Genomic DNA, 27677 nt, shown 5'->3' with positions numbered 1-27677 from the left:
ACATAAAGGAGGGCGAAGGGGACAGACACCAGCTCTTTAAAGGTCTCTAAATTCAGCTCCTTTACTTCAAACGCATTCTTATCAAGTCCTATCTTGAATGTTTATTTGACTATCCATCTCCACCTGTTTTGTTTGGAGGTAGAAAGTATGGTTATGTCAGTAGAAGTGGGCGGGTTCTGGCAGTAAGAGTCACTTACTGAATGATACCTCTATGGTTGTGTCTATGCTGTGCCTGGTGCAATAACAGCACAGAGTCTGTCTGATTGGTGGTTTGGTGAGGCAGAGAGCATCTCAAAAGAAACAACTGACCAAATAAATTCTAGAGATGTTGACTCCAGTGATAGCTCTGGAGCTGTCCACGGTGCTGAAGGTCCTCTCAAGGAGCACTGTGAGACAGCAGGCAAGTAGACTGACAGACAGTGACATGGCCATGGGTACACCTTTCCTACACCCAGCCTTGAGAGGACAGGCAGAATGCCACTCTTGGAGGAGATATGTCCAGCTCAGCTGTAGTATTTCAAACTGTTGGAATGGGGGCACCGCTTATATTCATAGAGCGGCTACACTGCTAACTGGATTGGCAAAGCCAACAGGTCCAGCTTTCCCAAGTTGGTGCTGGATTGGCAAAGCCAACGGGTCCAGCTTTCCCAAGTTGGTGCTATTTTTTTTACTACTTATTGAAAGCATCCAGCACAAATCAAAAAGAAAAAATGCAGCCATTTAAACGTGGGCATCATATGCTTGTCTGAAAAATGTAAAAATAAAAAAACATTCATGATGTAGCCATTATACTTGTGATTTTTTTAAAATAATAAGCCTTTCAGATGTGGCAGCTAGAATGATATACTTTCACGTAAATACGTCAAAACATCACTTTAAAAGGAGATAGCAAATACATCAGCATCTAGCTGGTCACCCAAAGTGTACGCAAAATGAATCGCTGTTCTCGAAAGCCCGATATGAAAAAATGTATTAAAAAAATACCTTGCGAATGGATGTATGCTCTTGCCTCGCCGCGCGAGGTGGCGATATCTGCCCGAATGCGCCTAATTCAACTGAAAATACTGCATAGGATTTATATTTCTTGTACGAGGCTGCAACTTATGGGAAGAGGGGGGGACGGGCTATGCAGGAGGGGATGTGGGGCGACGGGTACCTTTTTTCATATATTGTGGGGATGTCATAAAGTGCAAAAGTACTGGAGGAGGGTGGTGCACTGCATGCAAGAGGTGTGGGAGGTTGAAATTCGTCTAGAGGCCAAGAGATGTCTTCTTAACATATGGGAACCCACTGACTTGTCGCCTAAAGGGAAACTCTGGGTAACGCTTGGGCAAATGGTGGCAAAATGAAATATTGCTAGACTGTGGGGTGCTCCTAACCCACCGAGGCTGAGAGATTGGCAATGTGACATGGACTGGTGTATGTTGCAGGAGAAGACAGTGTATGTAACTAGAGGTTGTCCCCGTAAGTGGGTGGAAGTCTGGTCCAGGTGGAACGACTACAGGGGCAACATCTGCGAGCCTCCCCCGACCACGCAGGCTAGCTCGCTGGACATATAATACATCTTCTTACTCACTGACTCTAAGCACTTAAATGTGATTGGACATTGCTCATGCACCGGAACTGCATTGTACCTAACTGTGAAGTAACTTAACGACCAATTTAAAGGGGAGCTTGTTCTTTGTTTGTTCCCCCCCTTTTTTATGAAAAAGAAATGTAGAATCTGTTGTCTTTACCCTATGCACTAAACTAAAAATGGACCTTCATCATCCTGCCTAATGCCTCACGATTGCAAGCACAAGCACTTTACAACGCCGCCGTACTCCCGAGTTGACGGCACAGGGGTTGTGTCTCTCATGTTCTGGTATTAACGATGCTCTGATTGATTGGCCGGCCCGCTGGGTTGTAGGCGGGAATATTGTATGTTGTGCTCTGCTAAATAAAGGTCTTCAAAAAAAAAAATACCTTGCGAACCAGATTTGCCAATTAATAGGAATGAATTATGTTTAAGGGCATGTGAACAACATACACAGGCTTTTTGCAGCCACTCAAAGTGAAGGGGGGCAGTGGGTAAAGTGTGCTAACTCATTGTCCCATCCAGTACATTGTGGTGGGCAGAAGCAAAAGGTGACTGACAAGTTAACAGGCCAATGGATGAAATCGACACCAAAAGTCCTTCTTTGTATGTAAATTATGTATGCTTTTTTGGGGCACACAGTAGACTGGCAAGACAGTTAAAGCTGTCTCAAAGCCCAGACATAAAATGCCAGGGGCAGAGGCAGCACAAGACGCGGAACCTCCCCACGTGCTGCTCGGGTCCAGTGAGTCCCATTGCCACCTGTTGAAGCCTCAGCTTTCCCGATTTGAGAAATCCTATACAAGCATAAAATTTAAAAAACAAATATGTTTTTTTGAATTACTACACAAGTCGTGTAAGTAAAATTTCTGTTGTGTGTGATGTTTGTCCTGACGAATGCTCCGTAGACCCGGATGGGCAGTAAGGAGCAGAAACATGTTGACTTTGTTAAACCTAAGAGATCCAATAACTTGACCTCAAGCGATACCGACGATATTTTAATAATATATAACCTCACCTTCACTATTAAATTCTATCACTGGTGAAGTTATTGTTTTTTACCTTTTTTCTGGGGTGCCTCTTTATTTTTTATCTCTGGACACTACTACTATAACCAGAGGTTGCCTCTGGATGAGGCTGGCATATAGCACGTTCTTGGAACATCCAATGATAAATGCCTTAACGCGAGTGTGGGGCGGATGAAAGACATATACCGCACGATAGACAGTGCGTTTATGAGGGTGTTCCATCTTAACCGAAGGTTAAGTAGTTACAAGTGTCCATTCACCTCTTTTGATGATTGTTATAAAATGCTTGAGCACCTGCTACTACAGCCTGTTGCATCTACACAGTCTTTTTTCAGCGTGGGAAAGTTACAAAGTGTATTGCAAGTCCTAAATCAGACAATTTGAGCAGCAGCATTCTCATGCAGCCATATGAAGTGTACTAAGCTGCACCCATGGTGTGTGGGCGACAGCAGCTGCTGTTGGCAGTATTCTACAGGTTCCTTTCTACCCCTTGCACAGCAAAGATAAATATGGATTTTGCTGGCAGAAGGAAACAATAGACCTCTCAAATGGTATATGAACATATGTTGTTCCTAAAAAGTTATTCACTGCAATCACATGACTGAAAACGGATACTACTAATAACTTAATTACAAGTGTGAGGAATTGTGGTGTATTAAATGGTGTGGTTGTGTGACCTCACTGTGGAATACACTCACAAAACCAATTTGGGTCCAGTCAGGCTCGTTTGCTAAACTTTAGCTCAACCTGAGTAGCTGTGGCTTTAAACAGTCAGGCTTAAACAAAGGAAAGAGTGTAAAGCATTAAGAAGTACTAAAGCAGTAAAATAAAGTCACACAACAAAAAAGAAATCCAACGACAATTTATAAAAAAAATTGTATGAATTATTAGACACCAAAATGCACAAAATCCCCAGGAGGGGCACTGGAGATACTTTTTTTAAGTAAAACATGAATCTCAGCTTTTCACTCAAAAACGTAAAAAAGCATTGGTAACTGCAAAGTTTGGAAACCTTGTGAAACTTTTAAAGAGTTGTGCCCGTCCAGCTTTGGGCGTCCAAATCACAGGGGAAAAATCAGGGGGGCCATGAGGTGCAGTAGGACAATTATCTTGGCACCAAAGCATCTCAAGTCCAGTTCCAGGCTCTCTGTGCAAACTGCCATAGACTTCAATATAGTGGTCCTGATGCACGGGATACAGGATTCTGAAGATGAAGTAAGATGCTGAGGATGCTGTGAGGTTGACAGGGGTCTTCCTGGGGCTATTTCACGGTCCACAGTCCAGGTGGGGTGACTTTGGCCTTAGGGGATAATGCCCATTGAAGCCCTCTTTGGTTGCACAAAAGTCCAGTTGCCACTGGAATACTGGTCTCTGATCACAGCAAAACTAGCAGTTCCCTTTGGTGAAGGCTAGTGTCCGCCTTGGGTGACCAAACTGCACTTCAATGGCTCTCCCTGGTCCGGTGGGCACAGGTGCAACGTTTGAGTGTCTGGACTCAGTTATCTAGGCTGCATGTTAGCGGGAGTGGCGATCAGATGATTGTAGCTACTGGCTGACCAGAACAGGATTCTTCAGCTTTTGTAACCCTGTTGCTGTAACAGAAAATGAGCCAACTGACTCTTGGAGTTCACCTCTTCTGTCTGAGGCTCAGGGATGACTTTTCAATGAGCCAAGCACCACAGGCGCAGTCCTCTCTTTGCTAGCTGAATGATCAGCAGGTGCAGTGCAGTCTTTGGTGCAGCCTCTGTTTGCCAGGTCTAGACATCAACAGGGAAGTCCTTATCAGTCATCTCTTCAGTCCACATGTGATCTGAGGTCTGGGGGAAGGGGTGCCAATGGGCTACTAAATTTCTAAAAGTTGCATTTATTAAAATATTACATTAATTTTGATTTGGGAATCAAGTCGGGGTTAAGCCAACAATCATTTGGTTAGGACATATAAAAATACCTGTGCTACTCTTTAATATATAGCACCCTGCCTTAGGACTCAATAGACCTGCAGTAGGGGTTCTTTATATATGTGAAAGAGAGAAGTTTGAACTTTGCCATTAGTTTAAATCAAAAAGTTAGCAGTTTAAATGAATCTGTCAATCTGCAGTGGTAGGCTGGGAGACATGTTTGCAAGTTGCTGCATCCAGTGTGGCACAATAGATGCTACAGCCTTGGTGTGACACTTTAACCTGCAGGCCCTGGGTATCACTGGTACCATGCACTAGGGACTTATAAGTAAGCAAAGTTATACCAATTAGGCGTAAGCCAATCAGACTTATACTTTGTAGGCTCAGAACTTTGGCACTGATGTCTGGTTAGCAAGCCTCAGTACACTCTCAGAGTCGAAAAGACAGCAGCATCAGTCCAAAACTTCTGGGGTGATCATGCAACAATAGGCATTTCCTTACACCAAGTAAGACATTAGTAGAAAGAAGGCCACACCTCGGTATCCTCTGCACACACTTGAGAATCAAGAATAAACCTTATTTGAGTATAGTCGCACAACCGTCCTTGCACATGTACTCTTTGTCTGTGTACTCAACAATGTGTTTGAAGTACTATCAACAGTTAGTTGTTTTCATATTCTCGCTATCCCGGTATTCCAACCTTGTATTCATGTGCTATCTCCCTCTATTTGTGTATTATAACCTGGTGCTCATGTACTCTAACTCTGTTTTTATGTACATTCTTGGTCTAACTCAAGAACCATGTACTGTAACTCGCTATCAGTTATTTTAATATCAACGTATGTGTTAACCCCTTGTTTGTGCACTCTGAACCCCTTATCAGGATATCTCTCATACTCTATGCATGTGCTTGACGCTGCACCTGTGTGCCATTTTCTTACTTTTGTTTACTAACCCTCCAGTCATGCTCCAGTCATGCTCTTAAACCCTGTTCTCAGTGCAGTGTAACTCCCTTTTCGTGTACTCTTTTCTTCTGTGCATAGAGGTATATTTATGATCCCCTTTGTGTTGCTCTTGCACCATACAATGTGATTCAAGAGTGATGCAAATGAAAAATGAGTTTTATGAAGCCATGCAAGGCCACCTTGCGTGGCCCTGCCTGGCTTCATAAATCTTGAGCAATGTAACATAGCGCAAATCGCTGCGTTGCATTACTCTGTTTAAGGGAGGCCTTTCCATGGGTGTTGCATGGGTTTCCTACAAAACATCCATTGATTCTGACACATTCCCAGATTTAAAAGTACTTGTAAACCTGGGAATGCACCAAAAAGATATGCCTCCTCGGGTGAGGGGAAACGAGGAGGAATATCTTTATTTCTCCTCGTTTTTTCCTCTTTCTATGTCTGCTGCATTCTGCAGCAGACATAGAAAGAGAAAAAAGCCTCTCAGGATTGTTTGTGTGCAGGAAGGTGCCTTGTCCTGCACAAAAACAATTCTGCATGCAATGCAGGCACCTTTCCACATTAACGTAAGGGTTTCGGCATTGGCGCTAGGCAGCCCATTATGCACCAGTGCAGGGGGCCTAACCATATACATGTGTACCTGAACCCATCATCTGTCTACTTCAAGACAGTATGCGTGTGATAACAGCAAACCCAGCATCCTGGCCCTGAATTAATCCAAGTGGGCTGGTTATTAACCCCTTGCCTGCGGGGCTAATTACCCCGCTGTGCTGGGGGGCAGCACCCCGGGGCTCATGACGAGAGCCACGGTGGCAGTGTGCTCATGACGAGCTGAGCTCGTCACGGCCACACCCGTTTCTGTAGAACGTTCAGCACAGCGGGGGAATTAGCCCCACGTGCGAGCGCTGTGGCCGTTATGATGAGCTCAGCTCGTCATGAGCACATGGCCACCGTGGCTCATGACGAGCTGAGCTCGTCATGAGCATGGGAGGGGTTAACTCGTTTACCGCGGCCGTTATTTTGGTGCAGTGCGGGTGTTCTAAGGAGTGGGCGGGGCTGCGTCGGCCGTTGGACGTTCGCAGCACCAGCCAGGTAGTGCTCGCGACGGGCAACGGCCGACGGGAGCACGGAAGGGGTTAAGATCTATTTGTGAGCAGCCATGTCCCACCAAGATGTACTCGGCCTTTCATCCTTCCGAGTCGGTAAAGTGAGTACATATCCCGATTGAGAAATAATTTTAGAAATAAATGTTGTATGTTTAGTGATCTGCTGCACATGTTCTAGTGTTCCAGCATATGCCCTTTGTAAGCAGCCACACCCCGAGGGACCAGCAGAAATAAAGATATTTCTTCTCATTTCACCTCTCCTGATGAGGCATATCTTTTTGGTGCATTCCCGTATTTACAATTTCTTGTAAATCTGGGAATGCGTCTGAATCAATGGATGTTGCTTGGGAACACCCCGAGACCTAGCCTCTACTCTCACCCCACACCCATCCATCGAAGGTGTTGCCAGTCAGGTGGCCCTGCTAACAAAAGGGACCGGACGCACGTGCCTTGGGCAGTTCCTGTTACTATAATGCGGTGTCTGTATCATTATTATGCCTACATGTGGACCTAGGGCCCGGGACTCTACAGTATGCAATTCGCTTTGGATAAAAGCTCTATGAATAACCCCCATGTAATGGTGCCTGAAAGATATATATCACATGCATACAGGGCACAAGTCCTAAAAAAAGAAGTGGGGAGACGCTGACGTCAGGACAGGAAGTGACGTCACGAAAGGTGGCTTGCACCATCAGACTCTTTGCCTCCCCTCTCTCACCCCTTAGATGCGATTGCATCAGAGAAGCCAGCGCATGAGCAGCGTTCTCAATGGGCTCCGATCTCGCCCCAGAGAGTCCAAAGAGTGAATGTGTGGCTCCATTTGCTCCAGTTACCGAGCTCCCGGTAAAATAAGTGGGGGGACGCCGTCCACCCGCGTGGTACCCCGACTCGAGCCCTGCATGCATACATTGCAGAATAAAGACATGACAGTCAGTCGGTAGGGGCTTCCCCCTCCTCCACCCACGCTACCCCACCCCCAATCTCAGGCACACAATTCCCATTGAGAAAGGACCTAAGATGCTATTGGAGACTGGAAGGAGCTGTATGTCTGTACAGAGTGAAGGACAGCAGCACATATAATAAATACACGCCATCGAGGTACCTGTTTGGGCTGCTTCTGTTCTTACTGAAGGTCAGCCCTGCAGCCGCTGCGGCATTTTAAGCCTGGATTTGATTTGTTCTGCTCAGAAGGTCGTGGGAAGCCCAAAGCTGCCCTGTAGCGCCCTGGCCCTTTGTTGCAGAGTGAGCTAAGCCTCTCAGTGGGGCCCGGCCTTGGCAGGGGGACAAAACCCGGCAGTGGCCTATTTACATCTCAATGGGACCTTTGCTGGAGTAATTAGTTTTCAGGAAACATGTCCAACCCCTGAGAGCAGGGATCAAGACTCATTCCCTCCCTGCAGGTCCCCTTCTCGGACCCCCTTTGCCGCAGAAGCTGACGCCCCTGCTCGGAAAGGCTCCTCGGCATGGTCTCATCGAGCAGGAAGGAGAGCTTGCATATGGCTGACTCTTCAGCACACATGTCCCTTCCAGAGACAAGCCTGGAATGTGGCGCCCTCAGAACCGCCTCCTGCTATTCTCTCTTATTATCCTCTCTGCTTTCCTTCCCACCGCATAGTATCTGCAATCTCTCTCTTTCTCTAAGTCTATCTACATGCATCTCTTTCTCTCTCTAGTTCTCATTGTATTACGATGTTTACTGGCAACAGGAGAGCCGATAAACTTCGCAAAACCTCAGTGTGTCACGAATCAGAGGCGATGCTTAATTTGTGCAGGTGGTGGGCAGCGGCAATACTTTTCATCATCAAACTTGAACCTGGAGGAAGAGAGAAAAAAGACAGTGAAAGACAGAAAAGCATGAAGAAGGAAGTGAAAGACAGGAAATCCGAAATATAGTCAGTGCTTGAAATGAAAAAATAGAAGTGCCGGCAGAGTACCGGCTTGTTTCTAAGAAGTGCTGGTACTGTCCAATTAAAAGTACTACCTCTCTCTTGAGAAGTGCCGGTACTCTCCCTCTCAAAATGAAAAAGTGCAGGTACTGAGTAACGGGCAGTACAGGCCCATTTAAAGCATTGAATTTAGGGAAAAAACAGGGATGAAAAAGTACCTGCAAAAGAGGATGGAAGTTTAAAAAGTTTAGAAAGAGGTGTGGGGTGGAATCAAGACTGGGCGGCCTTGGCGTTTGGACACCCTGGCACTCAGCAGAGCTGGCAGCAGATTTTTAAGACAAGTGTTCACTTATTTTTTCCAAATTAAGTACTGTGCTGAGCATTATTAAGAACTATTCTTGCACATCTGTTCAGCTGGTAGGGAAGGTGGGAACTGAAGGTAGGAGGTACAATCATTTGACAAAATAAAATAATTCAACGGTTTCCGAGAGCTAAAAACGATTACTATTACATATGTAGAGGGCAAGCCAAGGAAAGTCCAAGCAACAGACTGCCTCAGCCCCTCTCCACAGTTTGTCCAGTCAGACCGGTCATGTTGCATCCCCATCATAGATACATTCACCAGAGGGCCCATAGCTGACCAGAACGTTGTAGGCAAGGACATTTATTTTAGGCTACTCAATTTTCTAGGTGTTTGGGGCTCTATGTGAAAATAGGCTTCAAGCTTGGAGGCGGAGCCTTCTAAGGTTTTTGAAGGGCTTGCCCTGGCATTTGTCAAGCTTGGGCTAGAATTGGCTTCCAAAGCTGACAACCACTGGCGTAACGAAACTTGAGGGGGCCCCCCTGCAAGGTACAAGCTCTATGTCAGAGTACTATGCTGAGGCGGCCCCCTGGAGCTTTGGGGCTCCCCCGCACAGCAGTTCAGCGAGGGCCTGTGTTACGCCACTGCTTACAACCTCATCCGCAGTTGGCAATATTGCATTGATTTGTAGCATTTGTGTAGTGCTTACTACAAGTATGTGGGCATTAGGCTCTTACCCACATGGCTAGCTTGGTACACAGTGCAGGGGGTGTTGTTGGAAGAGTACTGTCTTTGTTTTGATCCTCTGTGTGAAGTATGTTGATGCTGTGTCTGTGACCCGAGAGGTATTCCTATCTGGCCGGGGGATGCAGAATTAAGGGTGTGACTGATTAAGAGGTGTTACGAAAAAGAACTGTGATTGATGGCTTTTAGTGTTCTGGCAGCTGTGAATTAGCTCTGCAAGTCCCTTGAATAGGGATTGTATGACAGAACATAAAGGACAACAATATGGTGGCACCAGACTATCATATAACAAACGTATCTTAAAAAATATCAAATTTACATACTTTTTACATAGGTTACTAAAATATAAAGTACAAAACATCATGGACCAGACTACAGATGAAAAAAGGTAAGAAATATTCATATACATACCGTTATATAATGTATATTCATACACACACACACACACATATATATATATATATATATATATATATATATATATATATATATATATATATATATATATATATATATATATATATATTAGTATCTTTTTAGAAGAGTAGTAAACTCTGCAATTTACAATTTCATTAACTAAAATGATCTATATTGAATGGGTTTAAACAACTATCAATAAAGTTTCTGATTTGATTTGATTTATATATATTTTACTGTATGTAATATATTTGAAATATTAAAATACAAAATATTTATATAATTCAAACGTTTTAATTAGTAATGTAAATTAAATATGTAACTAAATGGAGAGGTTAAATATACTATTCCCAGCCCAACATAACCAAACTCATGGAAAGTGTTGGACATTTGAAGAGTCAGGTTTACATTACCACTCCAATCTAAGCAAAAGTAGTGAAATTGTTGGAGTTTGGAGAGGTTAGATTTACTATTCTCCCAGCCAGCTAAGCAACAGTAGGAAAATTGTTGGACTTTAGAGGGGCTAGAATTACTATTCCCACTTCAATGCAAGCAAATATAGGGAAAGTGTTGGACTTTGGAGAGGCAAGCTCTACCATTCCAATTCCTACTCATTTGAAAAAACCATTGACAAACCTATAAATATAACAATATTAAAACATATGTAAAATAAAAATATAAATACATTTAAAATAAAATATTTATAACATTAACATAGTAATGAAATAAAACAAATACAATTAAAAAATAATATATTTTTAAAATGTACTATTAAATTCACTTATTAACAAATTAACAATTAATTAAAATACAACAAATATTTTGAGATAACAAATAATCAATAAATAATTTACATAAGTCATTGTCAAGTAATCTTTTTATTAACCTAAAAAACTCCTTCCCATTTTAACCCACTACAACACCTCCAATCTACCACTAAATTACAAATTAGTGATTAAACTAGAACTGTTATATTACACATTTTTAAGTACTAGATCAACTTAAATAAAATAATTAAGAATTTAATTAATTAACATCATTAGTTGTCATTGAATATTTAATTAGAATAAAAATGTAATTACAAAAAGCAATCATTTATCATTTAAATTACTTCCCTCCCTATTCCCTACAAACCCAACAACCTACTACTAAATTATAAATTAGTAATTGAACTATAGAAAAACTAAATTGCACAAAATAAATTAAAATCCCAAATAAATTAACACAATTAAAATAACAATAATTGTGAGTTACATTATCAATTACCAATTAAATATTTTATTAACATAAAAATAGTTAAAAATAAAAACAACAATTCATAACTAAAGTAACTTCCCACCCTATTCCCCTACAAACCCAACAACACACTTCAAAATGAAAAATTGACCATCGAAAAATTAAATTACGCATACAAAAATAAAGTTGGGGGCATGGAGAAAGAGCAACATAGAGAGAGAGACGTTCAATGATGGATTGTGTTACAGTAATCCTTTATGCTACTGTGACTATAAGAAAGCCATTAGAAATGGAAGTACTTACTTGAAACTATAGCTAGTAGGCTCCTGCATGGGTGATGTATGTTAGAGTTCTCTGATGACATCTCTTCAGCAATTGTATGCATTTGCAATTGGAAATGAGTGGTTAGTTAAGTGGACTTTTATGCAAAATGTGATTGTACTGCCAGGACAGTTCACGTGCCAAGGAGGAGGCTGGAGATCCCCTTGACTGACTTTTGTTACTGTCAGAATTTTGTACGGCTTGTGATCTATAGGGATGAGATGGAGCATGACGGCAGCCCTCCTTTTTCTCCAGCTGACAGTCAGATCTCAGCCACTATGAGTCCTGACCCATATAGTATTGACTGCTAGTAAAGTGTTATCTTAATGGATTGGGGTTTAAGAGGCACATTGTATAGCATGGGAATGACTCAGTTTTCATATTCCATCAATACGTAGCATGATCACTGTGAATCCATGGTGGATGGTGGTAGTTGCTTGCCAATCAGAGCAGGGCAAGGTGCCTCCAGCCCAGAAGGGGTGTTTGTAACCATCCTTTTGGAGTAGGCTGTGTGTGCTCCCAATAAATTGTTATTTCAAGTGCCATCCCCGGGCCTATGCTCTGGGTCTTATTCTGGGAACATCCAGCTTTCCAACTCCCTTATGGATTCACTGTATTAATGAGTATTTCGGATTTTAGCTGGCAAGGAGTTCCAGGGTTTTTTGGCTTGTGGAACCTTCTATGTGTTTTCTATTTAAAGTGGTATGCCAATCCACAGTGCTAGCCTAGAGTGCAGAGTCCTGTTTTGTGTGGATTGTTAAAACTTCAGGTGTCTGTACAATGTTCCTTCCCATTGGGAGACTTTATAAATGTATACTGCCCTGAACATTGACTGTCTAGAAATAGGCAAACAAGGTAGGCTTGCAGGCCTGGGGTGAAAGGGAAGGAGAAGTTTTGTCTCAATTTTTTTTTGATTTGCTGTAGTTTGCAGAGTTATAGGCTATTGATGTAGGTGAACTTTGAGATCACTAGGGTGAGAATAGCTTGTAGCTTTTGTTTATATTCAAAGTATGGAAACTGTTGTTTTTATTGCGTAGAAGTTTCCTGTCAGTTTGCTGACATGTGGGAATCAGAGATAAGTCGGAGTCCAAGGTCACCCCATGATTCCTCACTCCTCTTTAAGTGGCAGACATGGCATCAGGCTCCAATGCTCAGGGCCACAGGGATTTTGCGATTCTGTGGCTGCAGCAATTTTTGCATAATTGCAGATGTGCTGCGTTTGCCACATAATCCATTGTCCGCCGCATAGTCAACATATTTGTTATAAAAAAAAAGGTTCTAGCTCAAATGGTTCAAAAGTTACTAAAACACAGTAACACGTGTTGCAGCACAGTGGAGGTCACCTTTCTGCAGCTTATTGCTATATTTAGGTGTCAAACTGGTACTAATGAAGTGCAACTAATGCCCAGAAAGTGTTAACATGTTTTAAAAGGACAAAATAATGAAGTAATACTATCACAATATGTGCTGCATAATTTGCCTTTTCTCAACACATAATTTACTTAACCCTGCCACATAATTTGTCCCTCTGATTCCGCATAATTCCAGTGGCCCTGATATGCTATATGGACATAGTCCATGCCGTTCAGGAAGGGGGTGCCTGTAGACAGGGGGACACACCACGTGCCCTCCCCTAAATGCATCCCACTGCCCTTAGGAAACAGGGAGCCTGTAGAACCCCCTTAGTTCCCTCATCGCCACAATTTTCATGGCAGTCTCAACGCCATGAAAACTGTTGCGGTGAGGAAACTCCAAATATGCTTGGCGGTTGCGGCGGTCCTATTGCGGTCTGACTGCTGTACTTCTAATAGGGCGTTTGGACCACAGGTGCGGCTGTTCACAACCACCACTGCACTTCCATCTCGCGTTTGGTGGTCCTATGGACCTTCAAACTCGTAATTAGGCCCCAGGTCTTTAGTATCAGGTTCCTTGGGCTATATGGGCAGAGATTAGCATTTGTTCCACGGTCCACAAGTCATGATGTCCGTTTTTGCAGTTTGAAGTTTCATGTGGTTATTCATCATCAACACATTTTAGCACAAAGGTAGTCATCAAGTCTTGGACCCTCATTACAACTTTGTCAAAATAGTGTGGGGTATTTACCACAAGTGGTGAATACCATTACCCAGGATATGGTATTTACTAATTGGGGTAAGAACTTGTATTCCCACATTTTATAGGAAAATGGGAGCTGACATTCAGAATTGTATTTTTAACACACTAAATCTGGAATGTTTTGCCTTTTTTTCAATCCTTTTGACACTATTACATTTCAGTAGGTTTGACCTCTGGTTATTTATCAGAGGGAAGCAGTCAGGGTGTGATAATAATCACCCAACTCAAAATTCCAATCCGTCTGCACATATGCATTCACCCAGCGATCTGAATTTATCCCTTAACTTTTAATCAGGGCCTCTATGAGTAGCGGTCTTCTGGATTGTCAATTTTTAGGATGATTTGTGTGCTACCCATATAGTTGTTACAAGTGAGACTGATCCATGTGTTAATATCCGGTTATGGAGAAAAGTAGCCTTTGAACAGGAGATGGAGATAATGGATCCCTGTAGCTTCCCAATGTAGGGTGTGACTGACAGATGTGAAAAGTGGCAGAGACATCAAGTTGAGGTCGTAGGGTATTCAATTTAGAGTTGTGGCTCATGTGGGGAGAGCTCTGCACAGTAAGTCCTGAAGCTTGTTATACATTAAGGGATACATGGAGGACGAAGGTCAGAGAACCCAGGCTGTTTCAAACATTTTAGCTGAATATTCAGCTCAGACTACAGTGGAATGTTATTAGGCAATGCTGCAATTGCAGACGGTGCATCAAAAGTTCTACGCAAGTTTTAATCAAGAGGAAGTGTGTTGTAACCTGCATATTTATTGGGTCTGTCATTACCTTCTACTCTATGACCCAATTTATGGATGCCATGGTTATGATGTTCAAAGGTTCAAAGGTAAATTCAAAGCCCTGAGCTACATGTTCAAAATAAAGGCAGGCACAGCTCCTCAATACCTTCAGGCCTTAGTTCGCCCCTACAAACCTTCCCGCTGTCTAAGATCTGAAACTCTAGGTAACTTTTTTGTGCCTAGGATCAAACTTTCAAGAATGAGAGGAAGATCTTTTTCTTTCTTGGGCCCGTCCATCTGGAACACACTCCCATCGTGCATACGTAAAGAAACAGACTATATCCGCTTTCGCAGAAACCTTAAAACCTGGTTGTTTGATCAGTAAGATCACCCGCAGGACCTGCTAGCTCTAATTCATGTTCGCTCTGGCACCGGGAAACCCTTTTTGGGTAGCTGTGCACAATATAAAATCAATAAAATAAATAAATAAATGATGAGAATGTCCTTTGGTACAGTTGTTGAGATGCAGAAGTATTGAGAATACCACTTCACGTATTAAAAGATGAGTTTGACGGAATACAACTGTTATGTTCAGTGCCATCCAGGAGCCAAGAATTATCCTGTTAACTATTTGTCCTGGTTGCCATCCGATAAGCCCGCGTGGCTGACACAGAGCTTCCTATTTTGTGGGTAAAAGAGATGGCAATCTGTAGAACTAAACGGGAGTCTGAAACGCCAAAGGATAAGGTGAGGACGCTGGTTGTGGAATATGTGGTGGCAGGTTGGCCTGACCCGCAGGAAGCAGAGGTAGAGGTCAGAGGATTTGCGAATGTCAGAGAAGAATTGAGCAATGACAATGGGGAGCTTTATCGTGGTGATCACGTGGTCGTGGTCGTGGTCAATCTTGCTCATGAGTGACATTTCGGAATTAACGTGACCGAAGCTAGGGTGAGGTAGTGTTATTGGTGGCCTGGGTTAAACGGGCAGGTGGAAAGTGCTGTGAATGATTGTCTTTAATTTGCGGCCAAGAACAAGTTGAGATCAGTTAGGAGGGCTTAATCCAGCATGGTTGGGGAGCAAACAATGTGTAACAACAGTGGATTCTCATGTGTTGATGAAGTGCCAAGATGGGTATAAAAAACATTTTGATGAGAAGCATATTGTGTGGAATCGGAAGTGGAATGTGGGGGATTTAGTTTAAGTAAAGAAACCAATTTGGACACCTAGGGGTAAATCCAAATTCTGTGGGCCAAAACGTAGGATTCGTGTGAAGAAGAATGTGGTTGAGGGATGGAGAGGTGCGGAGTATGTTCAAGTTGGTGAAGCGCGGGGAAAATGATTCTCCTCTGAATTACACCACTTTAGGTTCTTCATCTTCTTCACCATCCTCTTTACCATTGATGTGTGCTAATAAGTCAGATGATTCAAATGTAGACCATGCAGAATCCAGTCTTGGAGGCGTTCGTAGTGGTTCTAGTTCAAGAAGATTGCATTAATTAGGTGGAGAGGTCTGTTAATTGTGGAATTTTTTTCAATGTTGATCATATTCATAGTCTAAACATTTCTGCATACCTATGTATATCATTGTACTATATGAATTCGCACTTGTGTGTTAATTGGTTCTATATAGTTTTGCATGGCTTATCATACAATTTTGATTGAATTAGTTCTGCATATTCCCTTACTAATGCATTTCTTTGTACTTGTTCCTTATAGTTTTCTTTTTATTATTAACTTATTGTTCCGTGTTTTTTTTCTTTTTTCTTCCATGTATAATATATGTTTTCTTCATTTATAGAATAATGTTTACAGTTCCTTAAGGAGGGAGATGTGTGTAACCTGCTATTTTCTTGTGTCTGTGATTCTATTCTGTTCTATGACTAGCTTTAGGGGTGCCATTGTCACGATGAGAATGTTGGTGGTGGTTGAAACCGAGGGTGAAGGAGAGGACGGTTAAAGAAGCTGTGCTGCATGTTGGTGGAATATAGGTACTTGTAAAATGCAACTGACTTGCTGTTTATACTTAACAAAGTGCCCCAGTTCAGTGCTTAATTTGAGCCTGTAGTTTCTGGTGCTTGGCACCGGCACTTAATTGTCAACTCTGAGACTTATGACTGTCTGCCACATAGTGGGGCTGTTTGTCTACTTTAACCCCTTAAGCGCTGCGCCCGTCCAGCGGCCGACGGCACCACTACCTCGGGAGTGCTGCCGTCGGCCGTTGGACGTTCCAACTGCACCTGCGCAATGGAACGTTCAGCACTGGAGCTGGACGTTCCAAAGCAGCTAAGGTGTTAAAGATGAGCACACTAACAGTTGTTTGTTATTTAATATAGATTAAAAATCACTAATACATGCCACCCAAGCCAATCTTAGAGCTTTGGGGGGCTGGTATAGTCTAAATTGTCACACTTGTAGGAGTAAGATGGTCAGTAGTTGGGTTGGCACTGACATTGGCAGTATTGGCAGGGGCAATGGGTGGTGTAAGTGAAGTGGCCTCCTGCCGAGGGCCCTGGCACTTATGGTTTTTACAAATTAAGCACTGCTCAGTGTGCTCAAGCCTCATTTCCACAATTGACCCATTGCATGATCTTAACCAAGTCATGTTGTACACAGTAAATAACAAATGCTGACATTAAGTATATAGCACAAGTATTTAGCACAAATTGAATGGTCTACAGACGCTTGAAAAATAGTGGGTGTTACCCAACTCAATGGAGCCTATTTCATTCACCTTGTTGGATTGAAAATCTGAGTTGACCAGGGAGAATATCACTGACAGGCCAGATAATATATTTGCAAAAGAGCTTCTACTGAGGTAACTTTCATGTTGCGGAAGTAAATCATTTGCTTGCATACCGCAAAGTGAATAAATTCTGGGCACTCTGAGATTTTGGTAGATAATAAACTGTATCCGTGGATAACATAATTTGCTACCGTGGGGATTCAGAACTACTGCTTTCGAAGCATATAATTTAGTAGCTAGTTAGTATCTTCTACTGTTAAAGAATTCGATCTGCATAATTGGAGGATGTCTTTGCACAACAGCCAAAGAAAGCTCATTTATAAGATCACAAAAAGATCAAAGCGCAACGCCCAAAGTCTCGCTGCATAATTTGAGACTGCCTTTGAACAAGAGTCACTCTTATCATTTCCCGCCTGCGTGCTCTGTGCATTAAGAAAGTGGTTCAGGGTGGGCTCGGATTCATATGTCCTAAGCATTGCCCATAGAGATGAGCGGGTCTCATCATGGATGGTTGCGCCGCGCGCAGGACTTCGGGAGACAAGTCTCTCCTCTGATTGGTCTAGGAGTTGGCTCTTTTGCAGATGGGAAACGGAGCTGGTCCAGGCCTTCAGCGGGGCGTATGACTTACGCAATGTACGGGGAACAATGCTGGCGCGGTACCCTCGGCGCCATGACGACAAGGGATAATCCACTTTAATGACTCGGGGTTGGTGGAGAGGACGGGAGACGCTGTGAGGAAATTGCCGTTTGGAGTCGACTGACCTCGGTTCAAAGCTGGGCATCCACTAAGAGCCGGGGGCAAGTGGGGTTTAGAGCTGGCAGTTGGACTGTGGTTAGACTTCCACTGGGGGAGTGTGTGAGGGGGCTCTCAGGTTCCCGAGCCCCACCCACGTCCCAAGCATATGGCCGGCTTCCGTCCCGGAAGAGGGGTCAATTGAGATAGTTTGACCTTGGGGCTGTCCTTGGCGTTCAGCTCTCCCGCGCGCGCGTTGCTTCATGACAAGGGGCAAGGATGGCGTGTTTAAAAGCCCTGTAAAAAGGGGCTCAATCACACGGAAAAGGGAAATTAGCAGAGGAAGGCTAAAGGACCCTAAAAGAGAAATCGGAAAACACGTCAACAATGGCGGTAAAAGAAAATCCTCATTGCTCTCTATTTTTTCCCCCTCTTTTATTTCAAATAAATGAAAATGCACCGGAAAATACACAAATGGCACCTTGAGTGCCAAGGCAGCCTTATTCACATGAGCTGCAGGGAACAAAGGTGTGCAGCAGATTTTTAGAAAAGTACTGGCTGGTTATTCCTTTACAAAGCCTCTTTCTTTGTTGCATCATAATTCCTTGACACCAAGACTGCACAGCAGATACGGAAGAGCGTGCCCTCGGGGGCAATGGAGCAGTGGTTGATGGGCAGTGTTTTGTGTTTGCTTAGGGTCGTGTTTATTATGTTTAGTCAATGTGGCAGTGCCAGAAAATGGAATAGCCTGCAGACTTAAAAATACCATGGGGCACATTAGGATGGCGGGCGGACCGTCGTAAAAAGAGACCGCCCGCCATAAGGGCGGGGGTCTCGTGGGTGCCTTTAGGATGTGCCCGCCACCGTGGCGGGCGCATACAGCATTCCTATTATTGTGGTGGGCGCTGCATTCAGCACCGCCCGCCACAATGCCAGGAAGGCATGTCGTGCACTTCCATGCACAACATGGCAGGCACAGCTGCCTGCCATGTTGTACATGGAACTAAATTACCCCCAAGTGCACCCCCACCCCGAGAGTCCCTGGGGGCCCGCAACGGGCCCCCACAAGCAATTCCCGCATGACTTTCCGTGGGGAAAGGCATGCTTCCGCCCTCATAGTAATATGGCTGGTGGTGTCTAACAGACACCGCCACCATATAAACTGCTTTTCTGCCTGGTAGGCAAACGGGTGGATTGCCTACCGGCAGAAAACCGGTGGACGGTCTTCCCATCCTCCGGGGTCCCCCCCCCCCCCCGCCATGGTAATGTGGCGGGGGGAAATTGGTAGCAGGCAGAGGTTTTTGGCGGGCGATCCGCCTGTTATCCTAATGTGCCCTCATGTATCAAGTTGACTATCATATATATGCCCTAGCTTCTCATTGGCCTTTGGTGCAAGGCAGGACAACTCAGTGGGTTTGAGCCCAGATAGCTAAGAATCTAGTCTAACTTCCACAAATATGAAGTCGCTGAAAAACCACCACCAAGAAAGAATTGGAGTGGCATGCAGAAAAATAGCTGATAATTTGGAGAAACAAGATTGTAATTTTCTAAAGCTTCTTGACAAGTTAATGGAGGTTTGGGAGAATACATTGTTTCTTGTCGCAAGCACAGGATACAGTTCGGGTGAACAGGCAAAATTACTTCTCTGTCTAGTACCATAGCCGTTTGAGGAGGACCATTGATGCTGAAATGGGGATAGCACAATGATGCCTGTCCCGGGACCTCAAGGACACCTCAAGTGCCTGACTATCTCAACATGTCCTAGTCATGATAAACATTTTTCTTGGTGGCGGCACCCACAAAAGTGAACCCAAGCTTGGGCTGGTAAACTGAGATTAGAGTAAAGTCCAGCCGCAACTTCACTCCCGAACTGTGGGCAAATGATTCATTAATCGGTGCAACCGTCCTCAGCCAACCACTCAATATCATAAGAACTAAGTGAAGAAGTAAATCCTCTGTGCCTCCTTCCGAAGACCACATAAAGTACAAAATTACTGGTCAAGGAAGACGGTAATGATTGTTTTCTGATGGCACTGGCAGGGACAAGGCTCAACCAAAGTACAATCTACATTTTAAACACACTGGCAAACCTGAAAGAGTCAATCTTCTTTCACTTTCTTCTGCCCTCCAGGCTTTGTGCAGGGCTAGTGGAATGGTCTGACACCAAATGGTCAAAGAATGTGGATTTGGTGAGGGAGAAATCTGGCCATAATGGCCAGGGCCTTTCTATTGCTCTCCAGTGCCCAGCTCCAGGTAGGGGTGCTGATTTCAAGAATCTTACTGAAAAGATGTACTGGGTCTGGATTGCTCACCCCACAAACGCACCAGATACTTACGGGATTTCAATAGAGCAGCATGCAGCAAATCACGCCATCAAGGAGGAAAAAACAACCCAAAGACAGTTGTCATATTGTTGAGTTACTCGCTGTGCCCTCCATTAGATACCAATCTCACTGCACACGCCTCTTAGTCAGCAACACACATCAAACATTCTGCAAACATAAAGCTCGCAGAAACCAGGTTACCGGAGAAAGGAAGGACAAAGGATAGAGGAATTTCATTGGAGGCAACTTGTAGGCCTTCTCCCCTTCAGGGTAGATGTAGCAAGCATTGTAGGGCTTGCCTTTGTGACTGAGTTGTTGGCTTTGCCAATGCTTTTTGCCAGTCCTGCGTTGCAACAGCAAAAAAACCAAGGAAAAACTGTGAGATGGCAGCCGTTTCATTCCCTCGGCATCTGTTTGCAATATGACGTATGTATGCAAGATGACGTGTGTATGCAAGATGTGCACACCTAGGGGATGACATGAGGGCATTTTTACTGATCCACGATGCTAAATGCTATTTGGATTGGTAAATATGTAATATAATTTTAGTAGCGCAAAAGTGGTATTTGTAGAACGGAGTGGCCTCGCAGTAAGGGAAAACTGCCTGGCCCTACAAAAAAAAAATCTAAAAAATCTTATGGACCTTGAGGAACGGGTTGGGAGTGGGCATGGGCAAGGGAGCAATTGAGAATCGTGAGACTGGGCCTTGAGAGGGCCTCCCCCCAAAAAATGAAAAGTGGTGGGGATAATAATGGAGGAGCTTGGGTGTAGGGATAAGGGAACAACACAGAGTGCACGAGGGAGTAGAACGAGGGAGAGAACCAGATACACATGCACTTTCTTGGAGTACTAAAACAAACAAGCATTTGCAATGCAATAGGTCTCGCATTAGGAAAGTTTGAGCTATTGGTATTGTAAATGACAATTTTTTTATTTAGGTTTTGTTTTTGAAAATAGCGAAATTAATAGCTTTGTCATTTACAATGCCAATAGTTATAACTTTCGCAAATGTGACACCTATAGCATTTGTAATGCAATATGTGTTGTATTTACGTGACTTACGTGTATTGATATTACAAATAATAATGGCTTTTAATTTTTTTCCAATAATTAATACTTAAATAAAAGTTATTGTAATTTATAATGGCAGGGGTGGGTGAGGGGTGGGTGAGGGGTGGGTGCGGGGGTGTGACGGGGTGCGGGGGTGTGACGGGGTGCGGGGGGTGTGACGGGGTGAGGGGGTGTGACGGGGTGAGGGGGTGTGATGGTGAGGGGGTGTGACGGTGAGGGGGTGTGATGGTGTGTGGGGGTGTGACGGTGTGTGGGGGTGTGACGGTGTGTGGGGGTGTGACGGTGTGAGGGGGTGTGACGGGGTGCGGGGGTGTGACGGGGTGCGGGGGTGTGACGGGGTGCGGGGGTGTGACGGGGTGCGGGGGTGTGAGGGTGCGGGAGGGTGAGGGTGCGGGAGGGTGAGGGTGCGGGAGGGTGAGGGTGCGGGAGGGTGAGGGTGCAGGAGGGTGAGGGTGCAGGAGGGTGAGGGGGGTGTGAGGGTGAGGGGGTGTGAGGGTGTGTGAGGGTGTGTGAGGGTGAGAGGGTGAGGAGGGGTGAGGGTCAGAAGTAAATGGTGGCAGGGCAGACATCATAAGACAGAGAGATGAGACTGCGTGGTGACTGCGCTGGTGAGTTTCATAATCAGGAGGGGCAGAGTCAGCACAGTCTGCGAGGGATCAACATGTCTAGAGGCAAAGCATAGCACAACTAGAATTCCCAAAGATTACAGCAGAAAAGGCTACAGTATTAACAGCACCTATAGTAGAAACTAAAATTTTGCTCCTTACCTTGGAAATCTAGTTAATGGCAGATGTGTAAGTGACAGATTCACTTTTTTTTTTCCAACCAGATTTTGTTTTTTTCAAGACAGTCGATGCACGTATATACTGCTTATTGTTCACGTCATATTTTGCACTTTTTGCACGTATTATACATAACCATTACTCTCCGGCGTTCTTGGCTCAACATTCCCTTGTAACAAAACGTTCCCCCATGGAGTTGCGCTTGAGTGGATATTTGCAATCCCTGTGTGTTATTAGGTTCTCGTGGGTCAGGCTTCCGGTCTCCGTGTGTGTTACAGTGTTGGCCAGATTCAGATTAGGTGTTCTCCTCATCCGCTCCCTTGTTCTAGCGAGGCTGGCTGCGGAGTGCTTGCCCCACTACCATTGTCCTGCCTGCTTTGTCCTGCCGCGAGAGTGCCGCCGCGCTGCCCGCGGCTACCCGGAAGCTCTTGGCCGGCCGGCCAATCCGCTCGCGGCCGACCGGAAGTCCCGCCTCCCGAGGTCCGCGAGCTGCCGGCGCATGGAGCGCCCTGCCGTCCGGTGTAGCCCGGGTCCCCAGGAGGGGGCCGGGGAGAAGGAGGAGTGTGGCGCCTGTTGCGGGGCTCCTCTGACCTGAGGGAGCCCCGATTTGGATGAGGAGACGCGCCGTGAGGAGCCCCGCCGGAAGAGCGCAGTTGGTGAGTGGGGCCCAGGGCTGATGTGAAGTGCGTGCGTGCCTGTGTGTATGCCTGGGGGGGGAGTGGGGGGGGTGGGGGGGAGTGTGTGCGTGTGTGCGCGAGGGAACGTGTGTGCGCATGCGTGACTGTGTGTGATTGAGAGAGAATGCGAGGTAGGGGATAGTGTGCCTGTATGTGTGCCTGTATGGGTGCCGTATGCCTGCGTGTGCATGCGTGCGCCTGTGTGTGTGTGTGTGCGTGCGTGCATGCAGAGGGGTGGGGGCTGCCTGTGTCTGTGTGTGAGCAAGGGCTTTGCACCTCGCATGCGCAGCTACCAGACGCTCGCTCCCGAGGTGAAATCTGACCTCGTCAAAGCGCGCGTCTGGTAGCCGTCCACATTCCTAAATACGGGCCACAATAGGTCTGAAGCAGACACCTTCAATGCTCACGCATTGAGGGTAGGTCTGCTCGACCTAAAAAACGAATTGCCTAAATGCGAGCAGTGGAAGGATACGAGTCAGCCAATCAAAATAATGGTAATTAGGCTACACTCCTGGAGTGAGACAAACACAAGAAGAGGATAGCAACCCATTGAATAAGACAAAATAAGAGTAACATCAAAGTAAATGAATGAACAGGCTGTAAGCCCACTGAAGGTTATTGGTAGGGTTGACAAGAGGCTATTACCTACAGACAGCTAAGAGATGCCTGGTTAGCTAGACCCACAAACGTACTGTAAGTGATTATGAGTTGTTGAGTGGATATAACTAGATTTGGTGAAATATCAAAATGGAGAACACCAAGAAGTTCAGTCTCCATTTTGGTGAATAAACAAAATGTGGAAGAACTTTTTAAAATCAAAATCTGAAGATTTTTCACCAAAGTAGTATCAGACAAGGAACAGGACTAAGGGTCCAATAAGAAACAAAGGTATCATCACAATGTCTTACACTTTCTAAATTTTAAGTAGGTTAACCTTTTTAGAGGACAAAAAAGAGTTGTGGGGTAGTCTATTTTTATGTCCTGTGCCTTCCCTGTTACAGTGCACACAGACAGCGCCCAAATGTTATCACTGATCACTCTACAATTCCATTTCTTCCTGTGATCTGTGCTGCTGGTTCTTCATTTAATTTAATTATTATTGCCACATGATACTTGTAAAGGCTTTAGGCTGCTTCGAACATGTCTATAAATACAAATTTAATAAAATGCATGTACATTAAAACATAGAATTTCACACACAGAGACTGATTTATTGCACGACTGATAGAACCGCTTTCATTGGGATGGAGGAGTATGTTAAGCCGGCTATCCTGCCGGCCCTGTGGTCATCCCTGTACCATGAAAGAAGCCACTCTCAAACTAGTTTGGCTACAAGGTACAGAAAGTTTGGAGAATGACCACCATCGGTTTGCATGGCAGTTCACCAAACTTTTAACATTTTAGGTTTTTCAGAAACAAATTCACAAAACGCAAGTTTGTCCTGAAGAAAAAAAACAAATCACCCCCGACAGTCTGTGAGATTTTTCCCAGGGTTAGGTAGCGTTATTGTTTTTTTCTGTCCCTCACCTCCATGGTTTTCTTGGCAACGACGGTCAGAAACCAAAAACTCATCATCCGTTCTGCTCTAAATAGAGCAGGTAGTGATATGGCTTTACTCCAACGCCCTACTCTGTTGAGCTGTCGGACTACGTTTTTTGTCAACGGGGCCAACGGGACCTCTACCAATGCAACACCTATGATCCACCCATGTCTGAACGAGTTGGGCAAACTGAGAGTTTGCCGGACAGGTTACTCCGTCGCATTTGCCATGTAGATCCCTCTCTGACAAAATCTAAATCAGCATGAACATTTACTAGTTAACACATGATCTTCGATGTAATCTTAAAACTGAAATTTGAGTTAAATTCTGAAGACAACTGAGCTGTAAGCCCGGAAAAATGTGAATTCAATTTCAATATCATCATTTTGTATTATATACTAGCATTTGTGTAGCCAAGTGAACACATGGGTGTGGCTTTGTAGTAGTGCTGTATTGTTAGGTCTGCTTTTCTTATGTCTGGTCTATCAAGATTATACTGCCTCTTCTTTGCTAAACAAATGTTTGGATTAATTCAAAGAAATACATTTTGCCTGTTAGACTTGTCAGCCTTCGGTTTGTCTTTCCAGAACCATTTTGCTTGATCTGCTGGAGATTTTCGACTACCATAATGGCGGCTAAGTCCATAAGGTAAAAATCTTCACTGTGGTTTCGCTCCAAGGCGACAATGCTTCCTCCCCGGAAACTCCTGTAGCCTTTCCTCACAGAACGTGTACCTTCTCAGACTTAACTTGGGACTTTGATATGGTCTAGCGCGACCAGATATCTGCAATTGGCGCTTTATTCTTTTAGGTGCTATTTTGAACCTTAAACTTTCAAAATTCAAAACTCTGGTTCTACAGATTGGATTGTTGTTGATTTGGTGTTAAATAATTTATTGAAATTTACTCAATTTTATTAGGTTGGATTGGGATTTTTCTTGTGTTGCGTTTTTCACTTTTATTGTCGTTTGTGTGCTGCATAAATACTTTACAGATGGACTCCAAGTTAAGCCTGACTGCTTTTTGTGCTTAGCTACCATGGGTTAAGAACAGGTTAATTTAGTGACTTATAGTGGTTCACCCTGCAAGGGATTGTGGCTGTTGCTTGACCAGGACTCACACCCTAGTCAACCAACAACCCAATTTCTCATACAGCCCTCAATTTCAGTTTGCATAGCTCAAATGCCTTCTGGGGCGTTTTTTACGAATAAAAAAGGACTTTGAATAGCAAGAAAAAAACCTGTAATACTCACATAGGAGAACCTTCCCAGGGTCATTTCCACAGATTTGCACTTGGCTTACCTGCGTACGTCCACCGGGAGCCTAAGGGAAAACAAACAAATGCAAATAGTCATGTTGTTAGTTTGAGAAATTGAGTTTTTTTTTTCTTCGTAGGTTCAGGAGTCAGTTTTAATCCAGCATTTTTCCTTGAATCACAGGTCAACAGCAGCCATGTAACCTCATAGTAAATAAGTGCTAGCCTTTCGGTAACTCAATAACTTGTTTTACTCAGAAATACCCCTGACCTGCTCCCTTCTGGGCAGATTAGTGTAAAATCTGGACCAAAAATCCTGGTCTGAACTTTGAGATCTCATTAGCATCTGAGATAATTTAGGTTTCAGCATGGTATTATGAACAAACATACACGTGTTTCCATTGACACCAGGCTCCCTGCAAAGACTTTGGACAAACTTCAAAGGATGAAGAGCCATCTGGCCTGGGACATATTTGGCTTGAAGAAAAGTTTCCATCCACCCTGCTAAGAAGGCTTTGAACTCACTTCTTCTCAAACGAAGGGGACAATAAAACAATTCTACACCATTTTGTGGGCTGGGTAGCTCAGTTAAAGAGACAGTCTCTGACAGTGCTTAATTTGTGCAGGTGTTTGCAGGAGGTACACATGAACTCATTTTTGTGGACAGAGTATTGCAGGAGAACCTTTAAATTTCTTCTTGTGATCTAGCGGCAGATTCATCTTTTCATTCTCTTGTTATTGCCACATGATACTTGCAGCAGCTTCAGGAGTAGCGTGCTTCAACACCCCGTCAGGGGTAACAAGCACTATATAAATACAAACCTTTTTTCCTCTTCTATCCTACTGCTATCCTTCCGAATCCATATAACCGACTAACCTATCCACCACTTAAAATCTACTTGCATGTTTCACTGTACTAATTCAACACTAATCCTCTATGGGTCCCGGAGCAGCGTGCTACTCTCTGAAAACGAGCTTGTACGCCTCGTCAGGGGTAGTAAGCACTATACAAATGCAATTACAATACAATACATACAAACTTACTAAAACAATGGACATTTAAATATAGAATTTCAGACCCAGTGCCTGATTTATTGTTTGACTGATGGAGCAGCTTCTGTCGGGATGGGGGAGTACATTAAGTCTGCCATCCCTGTGGTTACTTATCTCTGTAGCTTGAAGGGAAACATTATCAAAGAGGTTTGGCTTTAAGGGATGGTCTGAAGTAGATTTTCAATCAACTTAAAAGTTGTATTTGTCCTTCATGGAATTCATATTTGTCAAGTTTTTTTAAGGTCTAAGAGGTAACAGGGGTTGGGAAATTTCTTTGTTCAAAAATGCAACAAAACTGGATATTTCACTTTTCAAACTCAACCTGCCAACCAGACACATAAGGTCGGCCTCCCAGAATCTGCGAGCTTCCCACCTATATAAGTACACTAGCTTGGCTGTAGATTTCTCTGCATATAGGCCCCTTCCACGTAAAATCTCATTTCTTTACCTTAAACATGAACAAAGATTCTTACAGGCCCTGAACTCATACCTAAGACCCAACAGCAATATAAACTCCCAGGGATGACGTGATTCGACTTCCTGACGAGGCCTTTTAACGTTCCACCTAAAATATCTTCTGCATTCATTTTTTTCCTATATGTGAGCGCTTTTGAAGCAGCCCGCAACTTATATCTAAACCATAAACAGCATGATATAGTCATTTTCTGGATAACTGACAACCTTTTTTTTTAAATAGCAATTCATTTGATTGATTCTGCAATCAGAACAATAACTTATGTGTCAAACAATTTTTATACACTTTCCCATGTATCATGTAACAGCCATCATATATCTGCAACTTAGAGTGAATAAAGCAGCAGAACATAACTGACAGTCTTAAAGACGTTGAAATGTAAGGTGCACCATTATCTAGCAGAACTTACAAGTCAGGTACAGAAAAAAATCAAATCCCACCTGCAAAAGTGGCTACATCACAAAATTTGCAGATTTGTGTTCCATTTGTGAGACCTACAGGGTCTGCATAGGGCGGTGTCATGCAATGCATTGAAGACCAGGGCTTAGGTAGTGCTTAATTTGTTAAAAAATTAAGTGCCAGGGCCCTTCTCGGAACGCCACCACAGCCTGCACCACCCATTCCCTGCTAGCACTGCCAATGACAGTACCAGCATAACATCCTAACCATTGCACTCCTACAAGTGTGACAATTCAGGCTTTTT

The 27677-nt window shown here is 44.0% G+C and overlaps 1 protein-coding gene across 1 annotated transcript in view; it reads right to left on the bottom strand.

Annotated features, from left to right (window-relative positions):
• Positions 1-27677, bottom strand: part of CA14 (carbonic anhydrase 14) — a 198154-nt gene that overhangs the window by 158735 nt on the left and 11742 nt on the right. The window contains exon 2 of the mRNA XM_086947605.1: positions 25494-25514. Coding sequence (XP_086803731.1) covers positions 25494-25514 — 21 coding nt within the window. The remainder of the gene's footprint in view (positions 1-25493; positions 25515-27677) is intronic.

The sequence above is a fragment of the Lissotriton vulgaris genome, chromosome 12 (genome assembly GCF_964263255.1).
Source record: "Lissotriton vulgaris chromosome 12, aLisVul1.2, whole genome shotgun sequence".
Lineage (NCBI taxonomy): Eukaryota > Metazoa > Chordata > Amphibia > Caudata > Salamandridae > Lissotriton > Lissotriton vulgaris.
Note: the sequence above shows the minus strand (reverse complement) of the source record. Positions and strands in the feature narration are given on the sequence as shown.